The 16,550-nt window shown below is 40.4% G+C and overlaps 1 protein-coding gene across 1 annotated transcript in view; it reads left to right on the top strand.

Moving 5' to 3' along the window:
- Positions 1-15,393, top strand: part of LOC140930249 (telomere-associated protein RIF1-like) — a 32,048-nt gene extending 16,655 nt beyond the window's left edge. Inside the window, exons 23-39 of the mRNA XM_073379924.1 lie at positions 254-484; positions 1,323-1,483; positions 3,360-3,420; positions 3,653-3,748; positions 3,873-3,979; positions 4,795-4,858; positions 4,965-4,997; positions 5,567-5,740; positions 6,809-6,910; positions 7,471-7,550; positions 8,503-8,589; positions 9,026-9,054; positions 9,158-10,209; positions 11,065-11,202; positions 12,493-12,696; positions 13,742-13,889; positions 14,211-15,393. Coding sequence (XP_073236025.1) covers positions 254-484; positions 1,323-1,483; positions 3,360-3,420; positions 3,653-3,748; positions 3,873-3,979; positions 4,795-4,858; positions 4,965-4,997; positions 5,567-5,740; positions 6,809-6,910; positions 7,471-7,550; positions 8,503-8,589; positions 9,026-9,054; positions 9,158-10,209; positions 11,065-11,202; positions 12,493-12,696; positions 13,742-13,889; positions 14,211-15,061 — 3,618 coding nt within the window. The 3' untranslated portion in view covers positions 15,062-15,393. The remainder of the gene's footprint in view (positions 1-253; positions 485-1,322; positions 1,484-3,359; positions 3,421-3,652; positions 3,749-3,872; positions 3,980-4,794; positions 4,859-4,964; positions 4,998-5,566; positions 5,741-6,808; positions 6,911-7,470; positions 7,551-8,502; positions 8,590-9,025; positions 9,055-9,157; positions 10,210-11,064; positions 11,203-12,492; positions 12,697-13,741; positions 13,890-14,210) is intronic.
- Positions 15,394-16,550: the final 1,157 nt, after the last annotated feature.

Here is a 16,550-nt window from a genome sequence, read left to right as displayed (position 1 = left end):
TCATTCAAGACTCTGACTTGATTGATTCTTGCAAGGACTCAATCTGCTAATAGTTGATTCAAAATCTGGATCAGGATCAGTGATCTGAGATCACTCAGATCACAGTACATCAAATGAATGGATGAATTATTTCCAAAAGTGGATTTGTCAGTTCTTCGATGTGCTTCGATCTGAGTGATTTCGGACCATGGATCATTATGTGAAACGTGCCCACAGTTCAAGAAATCATTATACTGTAACTTTCTTTTTTCAGGATGTTTCCTTTGTTGATACCCTAGTCAACCTTGCTGGGGTCATAATTGAGTGCCTGGATTTTTCAACCCCTGGACTGTTTGCCTTGGCAACCACAGCAGCTGGAAAATCCCCTAACACCACTCCCACTAAGTGGACCAGACGGTTTCAAAAACCCATGGGAAATTTTACAAGTTTGGTTCATCTGATAGCAAAGTTACTTTCTGCCTGCAAAAGAACAAGCACTTGCAAGGTATGTATAGGTATGAACCCTGAGTGAAGCAGAATAGGACAAAAGTGGCAGATGGATCGTTCATGGCGAAAGCTTTGGATTAAGTGCAACTTGCAAGCACTGAAGGGGCAAGTTTCTAGGGGGTCTAGGGGCATGTTCCCCTGAAAAAAAATTTTGGAAATCTGCACCTCTTAGTATGCATTTCCAGTATTCTGGAGCAAAAATCAGAGTTTTTGAACAGAACACAGACACAATTAAATTTTGGCTTTTTTATTCTGCGACAGCACGTGAATAATAATTATTTTTATTTATTTATTTATATATTTATTTCTTCTTGCCAATAGCTATGAACCATTGGTTGTTTCATTATCTGTTTTAAATTATATTATTTGTAAAAACTGGGGTGATTTCCAAACAAAAGTAGGCGGCAAGTTCTCTTGAAATAGCTGGCTCTTATTGAAAACTCTTCTCAGTAGGCTTGTCTTTTTGGGACCTTACTTAACCATGTCGTTTACAGGAATGATAAATAAGGATGTGTAGGAAGGAAAACAACAACTCTACACGTGCCTCACGCTTTTTCGTAAATTTCTTTGCCCTCCCTGCACTACTACGATGTGAAATGGATGAGGATGGGAATCTTAAGTTGATAACATTACCATCTCTGTTTGAACACAGGCGCAGTCCCCTTTCCTCAATTTCCAAGTAACTGGGTGTATTGGAATAATCTTTTGAAAAAGTCGCAATAGATGTGTGGTCCAACCTTAAGAAAAGGGCTAGCTTCGGAAACAGCAGTTTTTGATTCTCGTCATGTGGGTAGATTTTGTATCATCAGTAGAGCTCCGTCTCTTTTTTTTTACAGGACTCATCCCAGACTCTTGGCATTCTAACAGCTGTTGTCACTAATTTGATTGACAAGTTGTCATACTTGTTTGTACATATCAGTGGAGCCATGACCATTACCGCGATTCTCAAGACACTTGCACCTGCTCTTGTGCACTTCATAGAAAATGCACATACAAGGTTAGCCTGTTCACAGACCTTCTCCTTTCTCTTCAGAGTTATTTGGGTATAGAAGTAAAAACTATGGGGGATTTATTGACACCTAGCGCAAGAGGGTGAAAAAGAAAAAAGTAAAAGCTTTTAGAGAATACACTAATACAAGATACAACTGATGCCATAACACCTTTTTTTTGAAAACCATGCTTGGTTTTCACGGTAATAAAAACTTATTGGAAATGTATTAGTATTCCTAACTTAAGAAACGAGAAGGGAACTGGGGTTGAAATGTGTCTTGCAACCCAGAAGTCTTTGCAAAAGTTAACTCGCCTCAGTTTCTTCTTGTTTCTAAAGTGTCGAATTAATTGCAATAGCAGTACATAGCTTTCGATAAAAAAACAGTAGCCAAACATTCAGTCTTTCCGTCTTAAGTTTAGGTTTGCACCAGAGTAGGTATTTCTGGATTCTTGATGAATGTAGAACATGTTGGTGCTGGATTTGATTTAATTTAAATGCAGACATCACCGTTTGGTCATTTGTCCGGATATTTTAAATTAATGAATTTCTCGGCAGGTACAAAACGCAGGTCACAGGTCACAGGTCACAGGGCACAGGTTACAGGGCACAGGGCACAGGGCACAGGTCATAGGGCACAGAAAACGCAGTAAAAACAGTTAAGACACTCCATTAGGCTTTTTTGTTTTATTTCCGGTTACGCCACAATCAGGCATATGCTTGCCATCGACCATGCAAAGCCGTTTATTTTCGATAGCAAGCTTAAAAAGCTAAATGAAAACCTACCAAAGTATATCCCAGCAAAGATGAGGGAAATCTCCAAGAAGATCCTTGTGAGGCGAGCTCGGCTTCTTTGTAATCTGTTTCCTGTAGAATTAAAAAAAAGTAATGAAAACAGAAATGATCAAAGCCACATTGCATATCCTATACATCTTCTTTCATTCGCGTAATAAAATGGAACAAAGCTCGGTCCTGATGCATGGACTGCTAACAGCGATACCGAACAAGTACGTTAGGTTTTGAAGATTATAGTTATATAAAAAACTTTCAAATTATGCAAACGGTCTTGGTCTAAAAGGTGTCACTATTCGTAACTACGGCTAGAATCATACCATGTTTCCATTGCTCAACTTAATGACAACTTAAGTCTTAAACATCAATGTACGCAGCAACAAACCGAAATCGGCAATTCACGATTGCAGCACAGTCGATAGTTAGCGAAGTAGACGTGTGTTGATAATTCACTAAGTTATTTTTCAGTTCTTCAGTGGAACTGAGGCCAAAATAACTTGTCAGCAAGTGCTGTTTTCTTACCTCGAAACTCTGGTCTTCCGCCATGTTGCTTTCTGCACAGACGAGGCTATTTTCCGTTCCATTCTCCTCTCAGAGCCTCGCTTCAAGTCCGCTCGCGTGGAGCGAAGAAAAAGCCTCGTTTCGAGATCTCCAGAGAAGGAACTCCTCAAGTTCCAATACAATGTGTAACTTTAGCCATTTACTTGTTCAACCCTCAGTACAAAACCGGAAAGCATGGTCGATGGCAAGCATATGCCTGATTGTGGCGTAACCGGAAATAAAACAAAAAAGCCTAATGGAGTGTCTTAACTGTTTTTACTGCGTTTTCTGTGCCCTATGACCTGTGCCCTGTGCCCTGTGACCTGTGACCTGTGACCTGTGCCCTGTGCCCTGACCTGTGACCTGTGACCTGCGTTTTGTACCTGCCGTGAATTTCTTGGATTAACTGATTAATGTATATGTCTGCAAATCAGAATACATTCAAATGTAGTAAATCGGGAAACCTTTATAAATCTCGAAAAATCTCCTCTAGTGCAAACCTAGCCTAACAAACACAACTGTAATAATTATTGTCTTCTTATTCTTCATGCAGCACAAAGGTTACTGAAACGACATTGGACAAGAGGCTATTTTCTGCAAGACTTATCCAGAAGGTATCAAACTAGCTTCATACTTCCAAGGCTAACAGGCCGTAATAATGGCAGCAGTTGTTCATGTCTCTTATGGGGACGAAAAAAGCACATTTGAAATACACGTGCAAGAAAATCAAGACCCAAGGAAACAAGACGATGAGACTTGTGACTTAAGCTTTAACAGGAACATGGTTTTATCTTAAAAGAGAGCATTTACTAGTAGTTAAAGAATTTATTCTTTGTTCCTCCTCAGATTGAGAAGTTGTGGACTGATCTTCTGACCTGCATACAAAGTCGCCATTGCGGACCATACAACTCAGATTTCTTAGCTGTCATGTCTCCATTACTGGTAAAGTTCAATGTGAAACATCCTCTTTTGATTCGACTGCTTATAGTGAGGAATTGTGAGGAAACGTTTCCATATCTTTACAGAAACAGACTCACCATGAATATTTTCTTGCTTATTTTAACAGAAAGTGACTCTTGCCCACCCCAAAAGAAGTATAAAAAACCATGCTATCATGTTCTGGAATGCAACATTTGCTCATGCTGAAGTACTCAGCTACCCAGAAGACCTCAGGTACAGTAAAATTGTTAAATCTCAGTGTAAGAATAAACGTAATGGTGAAGGCGATGGCGATGGTGTGTACGCTGGTGGTGAGAATCGTAGTAGTTATGACGACGATGAAAATGATGGTATTTAACAATAACTTAGCGCCTTCTCGTGCGCTGATTGGTCGAGATTTATGTTCGATAAGAGTACAGACCATGGAAATGACGCGATGGTGGCGCAATGTTCTTGTCGCGTGCGAATTTCCAAGGAAACGTCAACGGAAACGGACGTAAAAAACTGGTGTTAAAAAAACAAATCGACAACAATTTTCCATGGTCTGTGCTCTTATTGACCATAGAAATGACTTCCAAAGGTTGAAAGCTTTGCAGTGAAACCACGAGCCGCACCTGAGTTTTGGACAATGTGACGTGATTTCTATAGGAAATAATTCTATAGGATAATGGTGTTGATTATGGCGATGATGATGATAATGATAGTGATGGTAATGTACATTGTAGAAAGATGTAATGATGATGATGATGATGATGATGACGATAATAATGGTGGTGGTAGTGGTGATAAAGTTGGTCTGGATGTTCTTGACATGGTTATCATGACTGTAGGGGCTATTAATTTCGGTGATGTGATGATGAGAATGACAATAGTCTTGATCATTTTAAATTCCAACGACTGGTGACAAAATATGGGTCACTGAGAATGGAGACAATACAGATGACATCAATGGCAACAACATTGAAATGTAATAGTTGATACACTTACCAAGAGATACACTGAAAACAGTTTGGAACTGAGGTTTTTAACTTTCTTGCTTTTCGCTCTAGGCCAGTACTCCAGGTGGCCAAAGATAAAATGGCCCTAACTCTGCCAGGCTGGGAAAACATCCAGGTACGTTTGTGTATCTTAAGCTTTGCTTCACTTACACGATTAAATGTAGTTTCCAGACAATGATAGGATGTATTGTCAAATCTGTTTTTTTGTATCATTCGTTCAGATTTTAGTCAAAGAAACCCAGCTGGACATCGAGGTAATTAATCATAAATTTTCAGCAAATATTTTAGTGAAAGTGATAATTTTGTGCTAGATCAACACGAAGATAGTAAAAGAGGTTATAATGATGATGGATAAGTTAGGTGTGATGAGTTATTTTTGCCAACACTGATGATGGTGATGATGCTGGCAGTGATGATGATGATGGCGCTGGCAATGTTGATGGTGTGATGATAGTGATGATGCTGGCAGTGATGATGGTGATGATGCTGACAATGATGATAGTGATGATGCTGGCAGTGATGATGGTGATGATGTTGACAATGTTGGTGATAATGCTGGCAGTGTTGTTGGTGATGATGCTGGCAATGATGATGGTGATGATGCTGACGATGATGTTGGTGGTAATGCTGACTGATTTACATTTACCGTGTACAGCCTACCCCTCACATTGGAGGATTATTGGCTAGGGTGATTATGTCGATGATGATGTTGACAATGATGACGGTGATGATGCTGAAAATGATGATTGTGATGGTGATGATGGTGATGATGATGGTTGTAATGGCCAATAAATGTTATATCTTTTGTCATTTCATTTTTTAGTCTGAGGACCTTACTCAGCAGACCGACATCGTTAAACCCCCGTCGTTTGGTATCCTGGCTTCCCCGCAGAGGCGTAAGCAAATATCGTCAGGCAGCTCTCCACAGCTGAAAGGAAGTTTTCTGCACAGGGCAGTCAGTGCTGAAAAGGCAGCGGAAAACTCTTCATCTAAACAGGTACAAACAAACGCTTTTCATTGGAGTTGAATTTACCTACCGTGTGGCACGAAATTTTTGTGGGTTCTGATTTTTGCGATTTTTCCAGCGATGCGCAAAAGTAAGTTCCCGCAAATGAAGATTACCGTAACCTTTTTCCCTCAAAAATATACTCTAGAGTAAATATTCTCAGCGTAAATTCGCTGCACAAAAATACAGTACTAAGAAATTGTATCTGTTCAATCACAACATCTCATTTGTTCAGAAACAAAACGTTATATAATGAAAGACTGGTTTATTGTTTGAAAAGATGTATTTCTATCGCACCTACTCAATAAAAACGAAAATATTATCAATCTGGTTACTGGTTACAGTCTGTACTTTCTGAAAATTTCAAAAATTAATGCCCAGCAAGAAAAACCCATCTGTCCTAATCGCAAAAATTTAGTCCCACAAAACACAAAAAATGGCCAATCCCCAAAAATAAATTCCCTCAAAAATTTCGTGCCACACGGTATTTTATTATCTTTGTGGCTCCGACCTCTTAAACATATGAACGATGGTCGGAATAAACGAGCCCTCCTGGGGCCCGTTTCTCGAAAGTCCCGATAATTAACGGGCCCGGTAAGCTGTCTCCGTTTACATTAAAGATCGAGGTTTCAATAGTTTTGCATCTAGCATGATAAAACTATCAGTTAGTGAAACAAAATGGAGTAGTTGGCTAGCCAGGACCAGCGCTCTTATTCTTTATATTTCGGTTTGAATATTTGATTTCGGGCCCGAAAAGGAAACGGGCCCCTGTAACTAGACAGTATTTTTTTTCGAATTCACCGGTGTCAAGTGAGTGACCGCCAAACTTTCAGTCTTGTAGCCCACGTAAAACGGCCCACCTACCCCTCCCTAAGCCAACATTTTGCTTTAAGTGGGAAGAAAGTGTTAATGTTGGCTTAGGGGAGGGGTAGGTGGGCCGTTTTACCAGAAACGTATAATGATCCGATTTTTCTTTCAAATTCACAATTGTGAACTGAGTGACCACCAGGCTTTCAGTTTTGAAGCCGATGTAATTTTTTGGCTTATTTATTCTTTCAGCTTCTTCGATCACCAAAGCTGGGACGTCCAAGAAATTCCCCTGCCACTACGCATGCTAGGAGAAAATTACCGCTGTCCAAGTATGATGACGATGATGAGCAGGTAAGTGTGATCTGCAGTGAACCAAGTTGGGTAGGAAGGGTTGGAGAGGAGGTTTCCCAAAGGCTTGGCTCTGTTCGATGGCGTGAAGTTAAAGTATGGTATACTCTAATATGGCCCCTAGGTTGATAAAATGATGTAAAGATGCCTTGCCTGCGTTCTTTGCGACGATTGTCCAGCCTAAAGAGGAGTGATTGTTACCTAAATCCATTTGTACCTGAACCGCCCGTAACCGCACTTGCGGATTCATGTCTCTTGTACCACTTGTGACATCATCGGTTTCTCAATCTAGCACTATTTGGTCGAGCGGGCCAGATTGTTACCCCAGTACTCTTAAACGGAATGGGGAGAGAGCTGGGTTGATGTTATTTAGTTAACTTTTTGAAGGGCTGGAGTCTTGAATAATAAATATTTCGAGGGATCCATTGTTGTAGGTCTCTGTCGAACACTTTTAGTCCACCATGGCACTTGACTTGTGTAGCCAGGATGCTGTTTAATCTGAGACCCTTGTGTTATTTTGAATTGTGAGCGAGTGCTGATAAATTTGGCGTTTTTGTCGGTAGGATTACGTCATGATCGCACCTTCGCCGAAAAAGAAACGACTTCTCACTGAACATCAAAAGGAAATCATGCGCAGTAGAAGGTGAAGAATTTACTTTCCTGAATAGGCGACTTAGGAAATACCATAATATTCTCTTTCAGTGCAGGTTTTGTTACTGCCATGATAGAATCAAGTCAAGTCAAGTCTAGTAACTTTATGTAAACTCGGTAAAAACATCAGGCATATAACTAATATAAAATTCTAAGCTATTCTTATAATATGTATATATATATAACCTAATAATAATAATATGATAATAAATGTAATATAAAACAGATGTGCTTGTAACATTAAATAATGAATAAATAATAAATAGTATATAAATTAAGTTAGCCTGCTTTCCATGGATGCCGAGTGTATGTTATTCGAAGAATTCTGTGCATGGATTCTGCTTGCTAAAGAGTCGAAGGCAAACCGGTCCATAAGACTGCTCTGCTATAACGACAACTATATGTAAGATAATTGGTGTGGGGAAGAGGGACATCAAATTTATTAGAGGAATCTCTTAGGAAATAATTTGATGACTTTCAAGCGTTTAATTGGTCTAAAAATAACTTTGGTGAAATTCACATATCCCAAGGACTAGATTGAGTGTTTTTCTCTCTGTACCATTCATCTCTCTTATTATTGCGTCATGTAAACCGTACCGAAGTCCAATGTGTCCGTACAAAACTTCACTTGCTAGCTTTTTTCCTTTGCATACTCAATACGTTCCATACAAACAGCATTGCTGAACAAAGCAAAAGTATTCTTCAGTTCCGCTGTCGGTTGAAATTTGAAGTCTACTTCCCATTAATTGAAAAGCTTCAATGATTCCTTATTTACGTAAACAGCTATGTTATTAAACAAGTTACCGCTACTTACTGTGAATCCCATTCTCTGATTCTATCATTAATGGTTACTGTAGCACATTTTTTGTCAAGGCCATTTGGATCGTGATACAATTTTCATTTATTCACATCTTAGTCATTCATCCTATTTGCTTCATTTTTAGTGAAGTTCCTGCCCTTTACAACGCTCTCGACCAATCACAAGACTGTACGCAGTTTTCCCAGTATTTAGCGTCACAAGTTCAAGTCACGTGAGTTGGCAACCTTAATTCTTTAGAATTATGTTTTATGCTTAAAAATGACTCGAAACAGTGAATGAAGCAAGAGAGAAAACTGAACAGGGTTCGCTCGTTCCATGTTTTCGTCACGGTGAACTAAAGAATTTCCGAATATTTAGGCCTGCAAATCGAAGTCGGGCATCGAACAACGGCCGACTGAACTAACCCGTGTCTGACGGAATCCTAAACGTCCTTTCTTTTGTTAACGACTCTTTGGCTTTATAGATAAAGTTCTTTAATCATGTGTTGCCTGACCGCATTTTTGTTTTAACCGACCAAAATGTGACTTATTCTCAACAAAAAATGTCCTTTCGGAAAAAAAAAAACACTGATTTTCGGCCTCGGAATCTTATTGTTAAAATATCGTTTGCTGTATCATCAGGAACTAAAGCAGTTCTGTTTTTTATAGTCCAGACACCACCCCGTCAAGTACTCCAGGTAAGATGATTATTTTTTTAACTTTCCTGGAAAAAACGTTCATTGTTACCTTTCTGACGGGTAATGTAAGAATTTGTATCTTCTCTCTCGCCTTTTCTTGTAGAAGGAGAAAAAGATCCTCTTCTGGAACCTAACAAAGGAAATGAGAAGCTCACAGAAAAACAAGTGATGGAAATTGAGGTTATCTCTGTTGCGGAGACAAACGAAACAGAAATCCTCGACCAAAGCGAAAATGAAATCCTTGAACAAAAGGACCATGCGGGGGAAAACGAGCCTTACCATGAAGAAGAGGGTGGGAAAATTGAGGAGAGTGACAAGGAAGTCGTTGAGATAATGATGGCAGATAGCGAGGAAAAGGATAGCGGATTGGCCGGAGGAAAAGTTGATGTTTTAAGTGATAAAACGCCAGGAGTAAATGAAGATGTAACGATTACTGAAAGTGAACCGCTGACTGGCGACGACGACGAGTGTGAGGTGACGTCACCAGATATCATACCGTCGTCGCAGACACCGAGTTGTGAGTCTTCGTTCCAGTCTCTCAGAAGAGTCTCCATTCCGCTGGTGTCTGTTTTGCCCAGTTCACTTGATTCACTGGGAAACAAAGCGAATGTTGGGAAAAAGGATTCTGAAGATGTCGTAGCTGAGGCAGATTATAAGGAAGAACGATGGGCAAGTGAAATAAATACAGAGACGGACATTTCTGAGAGAAATGATAACGACAGGTGTGGATCGCCCGAAAAAACACTTCAGCCAGATGAGTCTAAAATTGCAAAAATAGTTTCGCCGGTGGCAGGAAGAACAAGGCGAAAACTGCAGCAGAAAACTGAAGGAGACAAGACTCCTTTACGCGTGAAAAATTCTGCAAAGACCGTAGATGAAGAAGTCAGCGCAATGAGCCACGAAGACAAAGAACATGATGAGATAATCCTCGAAAAGTCCACTGTGAAATCCGCTGAACCAGTGCTCGCGGGCGTATCAAGGGAAGCAACCTCGTCACCAATCCCCAAGTTCCTGCGTCCCTTTGCAGCAGGGGGGAGTCCATGTCGCGTTAATTTGCGAGGGCGAAACTCACCAGGCGTTTCACCAACAACTGGGATTTTGAAGAGGTGGCCTGGAAACAAGCAGGCTGTTGACTCCCCCTCCCCTCCCGGAAAGGTAATTTTTGTGTCTTTATTTTGTGCACAGCCCTCTCACATACAACCCTGTTTACATGGACGCACCAGGAAGATCCTAGAAGGCGGATCATCCTAGCACCCTATGTTTTCTGTATTCAGTTTACTTGCAGAGGGTTGTACTCGTCCCTAGCACTAGGATCTTCCTAGTACTAGGGTCTTGTAGCTGAGCGGTACGAAGATCCTAGCACCTTGTTAACTGCTTTCGCTAGGAAGTTCCTAGTACTAAAGACAAACCAGACAAAAATGGCGGCGAATCGGTGTGTTGATAATCAAGGCAGTATAGGCAGACAATTTCGTTTAGCGTTACCAATTGTAAAGAACCGCCTGCTGCTACTGAAAAGTTGTTATTAACGTTACCAAAAAGAGCAGAAGGGCCAAAATTGTGTGTTTGTTATTGTCTCCCGCCATCTTTTAAAGTAACTTCCCTAGTTGAAATTTCTGCATGTAAAGCCAACGAAAAGTTGTTCCGCCTCCTAGGATCTTCCTGGTTTTAAGATCTTCACCCCTCCATGTAAACAACCGCTTTCTGTATTAAAGTATTTGTTTGTTTGCTTGTTCAGATTTAATTTAATTAAAATAAAACTGTGATAGAATATTATTTATTGTAACTTAAAATTGTAGTTTTTCCTTCCTTTTCCTTTCCTTTCTTTTCCTTTCAATTTATTTTTCTTTTAACTGGTCCGCCTAGATTAGCAATTGCTATTTTGCGGGCCAGTCTATTGTAACCAATAGTCTTATGAAATAAAGTTGAAGTTGAAGTTGAAGTTGATATGCGAGGCCTGGAAACTTATCTCATCAACTCAGCTGATAACGCCAATTGTGGCTTCTGTTGCAGGTGAGGCGAGTGTCTTTTGCTCTACCCGTAAAAGATGACGACAGCTGCGAAGACTCTCAAGCGACATGTTCAGAATCAACAACAACTGCCTCACAGCTGAAGACATCGAGCTCTTCTCCTTTTACAGCAGTGAAACAGGTAGCCAATCTTATCGATATACCGTAAAATTCCGAAAATAAGACCCGGGGCTTGTATTTTTCAAAGGCCCCTTTTGAGGGGCTTATTTTTGGAGGGGCTTATATTCGGAGGGGCTTATCTACGGAGGGAAATTTGCGTTTCAAACTCGATTGGGCTAGCCTTATAGTAGGGAGTAAATTTACCGTTTTGCTTTGTTTTACTTTGTATTTGAGGGAAATTTGTCAAGTACAAGCCCCCGGGGGGCTTATGTTTGGATTGGCGATTTAACGGAGGGTTTTCTGTGTTACCGGTTTAGGGGGCTTATATTTGGAGGGGCTTATACATGGAGCGGCTTATTTTCGGAATTTTACGGTAGGTAAAAATGGGAACTCCTCAGCCGAGTTGTTAGAAAGATGTTCAGCGGTTAGTTACCATGAAAATTCAAGTAGCCCTCGCATAAACCATCGTCATTTTGGCGATTTTACAGAGAATATCTTAGTGGCGGAAATAAGTTATCGAATGTCGCCCGTCTTATCATTTTGTAATCAGGAGAGGCTGTTTTTGTTTATATTCAAGATAGGGGTTTCAGTAGTTTTACAGACAACATGAAAACACTACCAGTTAATTAAGTACCTTGAACTGGTTTTGTCAGCTAGGACCCGGGACTTTCGAGAAACTCTGAATGGATATTACCAAGTTCTGTGTCAAGCCCTTCTGCTTTTCATGTGCAAACCATGGTTTCCTCATGGTATCAAGCCCATGATCATTCTCATTAGGGAGCTTAAGCAACGACGACGGCGACGGCAACGAGAACAGGAAAAAAGCAACAGGTTTAGATTAGCAAAACAACAACTCTGCACGTGCATCACGCTTTTTTGTACATTTCTTAGCCGTCGTTGCAGGTGCAACGTGAAAATGACTAATTTCACGTTTTGTCGAGGACGGGAACACAAGGCAACAACTTTCTTTTTCTTTTCCTGAACTTTGATACAGTCCCGTAGAATTCAACTCTCAAAAAATTGCCAACATTTGACGAATTCAACGAGATGGAATAAGCACGCTTAAGTTTGAGGGAGCGCGAATTCACTTTTTTGGTGACGTTCTCATAGCGGTCGCCGTCGTTGTTGCTTAAGCTCCCTAGTAACACGTGAAAGTGGAAGAGTCTGGGACAAAACAAGATCACCTATTCAATGGCCGGGGTAATGAGCGCATAGTGGAAGGGGAGACACACATTTTGGGATGTAATTTCTTTGATTAGGAGGCTCGACCAAACTTGGTGGACTGACAGTTGATGTAACTTTATCATTTTAGCGACGACCAATTCCTATAAATAGTGACCAGTCCACTCAGGACATGACACATTGCGTGTACCCGGATCTAGTGTCGTGCACAGTGCCTGTGGAGCAGATCCTTCCTAGCATCCTCACCATGTCTTGGTCACGCGGTATGGGTCATCTGGTTCGTGCGCAGAATATTCATACCATCGGGAACTTGTCAGCTCTGAAAGAAGAACAGGTATTTTTCAGGTTTTGATTGGGAGGAGTGACATCTCCACTAGAGGGGAGGGGTACTCCCTACAATGTCTAACACTGCGGGCTCCGGCCGAAAGGGGTACCTTTTTCAGGCTTCAGGTGTATGAAAGGGCAGGGATTTTACTAGTTGCAAAATATGAAAGGGTAGGGAAATCTATCGTTTCGGTCTGTAAAAAAGCCCAAAAGGGCTAACAGATTTTTTTTTCTTTGGAACGCGAGACTCGAACTTTTATTAAATCCTCCGCAGCCTTACAATACTAACGTTACATGCCATTGTATAACATTGCATTACAATACATTACAAATACATTACGTTACATTACTTTACACTGTAAACAGTAACACTAAAGTAACTATACAAAAAAAAATCTGTTCCCCCCTTTTATGGCTGTGAAAAAGTCGAGAAAACACATAAAAAACAGTGCATTTACAGCTGAGCAGTTAAAAGGGATGGAAAGTTCTAAATTAGGTATGTGAAAGGGGTACCATTTGTCAATAGAAGGTATACGAAAGGGGTACCTTTTCTGCCAAAAATGGTATATACAACAGGGCTGGAAATTAACGCTCGCAAACTCGCAAAATGCGGGTGATTTTTATAATCTGCGAGTGAGAAAAATATCCATTAGCAAACGTTTGGGAGTTAGAATCATCCATGTCTCCCAAACAAAGGGAAAGAATTTGCTAGTGGTCTTACCAGTTGGCCAGTGGAAAAAATTCTTACTAGCAAAACTTTGCAATTGCGCTAAAAAGTTAACTTCGAGCCCTGTACAAGGGTAAGGGGTTGGACCCCGTGGCGGAGTCTCCTCGTATAATACCCCCCGGGTCCCCCCCCCCCCACGCAGCCTTTGATTATTTAAGTTGGTGCTCTTCTTCCCTGAACTGATCCTCCACATACTGGAAATGACAGCGTTGACAATTTCATTCTACCCTGCTTTGCTTGATTGGTTTTGCAAGTCATGTTGAGAAAGTATTTAACTCGTGGTCTGACAGGGAAATTTAGAATTGAAAGAGTTGTGTTTTTCCTACAGGTGAAAAACTTGCCGATTAAATCGCCCAAGGTGCCAACACTGAAGAAAGCGCTTCAAAGATTTCATCAAACGCGTGGGAAGAATTCCAAGACACTCGTGACAAAGTTGGTAGACGCTTCGCTTAAAGATGATACAGAGCCCAAAGAAGGTGAGACATATTACGTATTCTAGTCGAAGGAACACGCGTTCAAACAGAGAAGCTCGAAGCCGCGGCTACATTTGCTTCCGGTTTGCGTTCACACGAAAACATATAGTGTAGTTAACGAAGTTGAACTGAGCCTTACAGCTACCATAGACATATAGTCGACGCAAAAAGGTCAACTTTATAGAAACGATGCTATCTGTTGAAGGCAGTATCGCCCGAACGTCGGAGTTTTTACTTCAGTTAACAGCGTTTTATCTACAATTTTTCCTTACGTAGTTTATTTACAGATAACACCGCTAAATCCAAACTTTACCTTGGTTGCAGAGGGGACTGTCACCTCCACTGAGTACTCCACTATCACCTCCACTCCTCTTGAAAACGAAACTAGTGTTAGAGATAACTCAGAAAGAGTGGAGGAATCTGTTGGTGAGAAAACGGAACCCGCGGTCGGTGGAGAGAAAGAGTCAGATACGATGGAGGAGCAAAGTAAATCAGATGAGAAAAACAAGTCTTGCGACTCTAAGAATGCAAGATTTGTAGAGGATGAAAGCGTCACATCTGGTAAAGAGTTGGAGTTGAACGAAATGGATGCAGATAACAACGATGAAAATGTTGACTTTTCTGCCAAGTTTGATAGCGTTGTAAGAGAACCAGCTGATCAAGTGAACAAGATTTCAGATATGGGAGAGTCACTCACTCCGCCACTTTCCACGCATGACCCTAGCGGTGTCGAAGTAACCGCTGACATGTTCACCCCACAGAGGGATACACACGGTCTGCCGACGAAACTCTTTTTGCGCGAAAGAATAGAAAGAGAAGAAGTGCTTTCTATTGACGAAGAAAAAGAAGATGGAGGAGAATGCGAGGTGCCTCAGAAAGGCCACGAGGAGTCAAGACAAAACAAACTTTTCAATACAGCATTGCCTGTTCAAACCACTTCCGATCAAACTGCGGAAGTAGGCACTACAGTTGCCGCATGCGCAGAAGAGAACTGTCGAGATAGGGACAAGTTTTGTGATTGTTTGCGTTCGTTGAAAGATCTTGCGTCACCGGAAGTCTTAGGTGATTTGTCAAGTGAAGAGATTTTCGAAGCGCATCAAAATTTGACGGAAGTGATGTCAGTTGTTGTGCAAGCATTGAGAGGACGGTGGCAGTCACCGCGGGCGCAGAAATAAATAGCTCTTAGGTTGAATTTATTAAGCAAGCGAAGCTAAAAGTTTCTATAATTCCTTAGTTTCGAGAAAATGTTTACAAGTGATGTTATTATAAGAACAGCAAGCTCCAAGATTAGTCCACAGAATGTTCTCTAAAAACTTCTCTTTCACTTTTAAGGTCTTTAAAAGTTTCTAAACCAGAAGAGAAAAGACCAAGAATTTGTTATGCAAACTTTGATATTTTTTTAACGTATTTAGAGTCTCTTTTCTGTTAGATGCTGTTATTTTTTGAATTGTAAGTAACTTGGATTAAATATCGCATTTGAGTCCATTAAAACGGTTGGCTGATTGGAGCTTGAGTTATTAAGCGGAGCCCTAGTGTGGTTTTGGATCAAATCCCATAGTGTGACCATTCAATTGAAAGCTACTGAGAAGTTCTTTTCTGTGGTACTGTAACGAGTGGAACATTCAAATAAATTCCTCTCCCACTGCTATCCCATTTTAGGCTTTCTCTTACTACAGTAAAAACCCGCATAAAAAAACTTACAATTTTTGAGGTCAGGCTGAAAAGGTTCGTGTATTTTGGGGTAGTTTTTCACAATTCAGGCTGATTAGGTTCTTAATAGGTTCTTATTTTTCAGAGGTTGTTGTATTGTAGAAATATTGTACTACTAATACATAATGGTTTATGGAAACACATTTCTAGTGACAATCCAAACAAATGTAAATCATGTCAAAGAAAACATACACACAATAACTTTTTTGTCAGAAATTTCTCTCACAATTAAAATCCAGAATTTTGACCATCAAAATTGGAGTAATGTTTTTGTATTAGAATTGCCAAATTTCAGCCTGTAGGTTCTTATATGCGAGTTTTTACTGTATCATTCGTACTGATAGATTGAGAGGGTTTCTGGAAGTGGCAGTGGTAGACTCACGGCAGAAATTAAATTTGTCCGAAAAAAAATAACAAACAAACGGATAAACAAAAAAAATATTCCTGTAACCTTTGTTTTTGTTATCTTGCGGACCGATTTTGATTAACAGATGGTTATTATCAACAGCGTTTCAAAATTGAGCTTTAGAGAAAAATAACTACCTGAGTCTAAGCATCTAGGGTAATTTCTGGTAGCAGGAAACATTTCACTTGGTTTTTCTTACTTCAAAGAAGACCGTGTTTGCCCAGTTTCCCCAGGCCGTCACGCTCAAAGATTCTCTTTCCTTGCTCGTTCATTTTGCTGAGACTTTATTTCGCAGTCTCTTACTGGTCAAAAGGGTTCTTCTGGCACTACCAGAAGTCTTTTCGAGTTTGACGTCTTGATGCAAGCGTCTGTTCGCCTTTTCCTCATTTTAACCACAAAACAATGAATTGGCGTAAACGTTCGAAGACGAGGAAGTAATTACTTCATTTCTTACTGCGGTTTACATCCGTCCAACAATCATTTGACAAAACTAAAAACTTAACACTGAATTCAACAGTAGTTAGTGGGAATAAGAAAAAAAAGAAAAC

Source organism: Porites lutea, chromosome 3 (assembly GCF_958299795.1).
Source record: "Porites lutea chromosome 3, jaPorLute2.1, whole genome shotgun sequence".
NCBI lineage: Eukaryota > Metazoa > Cnidaria > Anthozoa > Scleractinia > Poritidae > Porites > Porites lutea.
This window is presented reverse-complemented; position numbering and strand designations above follow the sequence as displayed.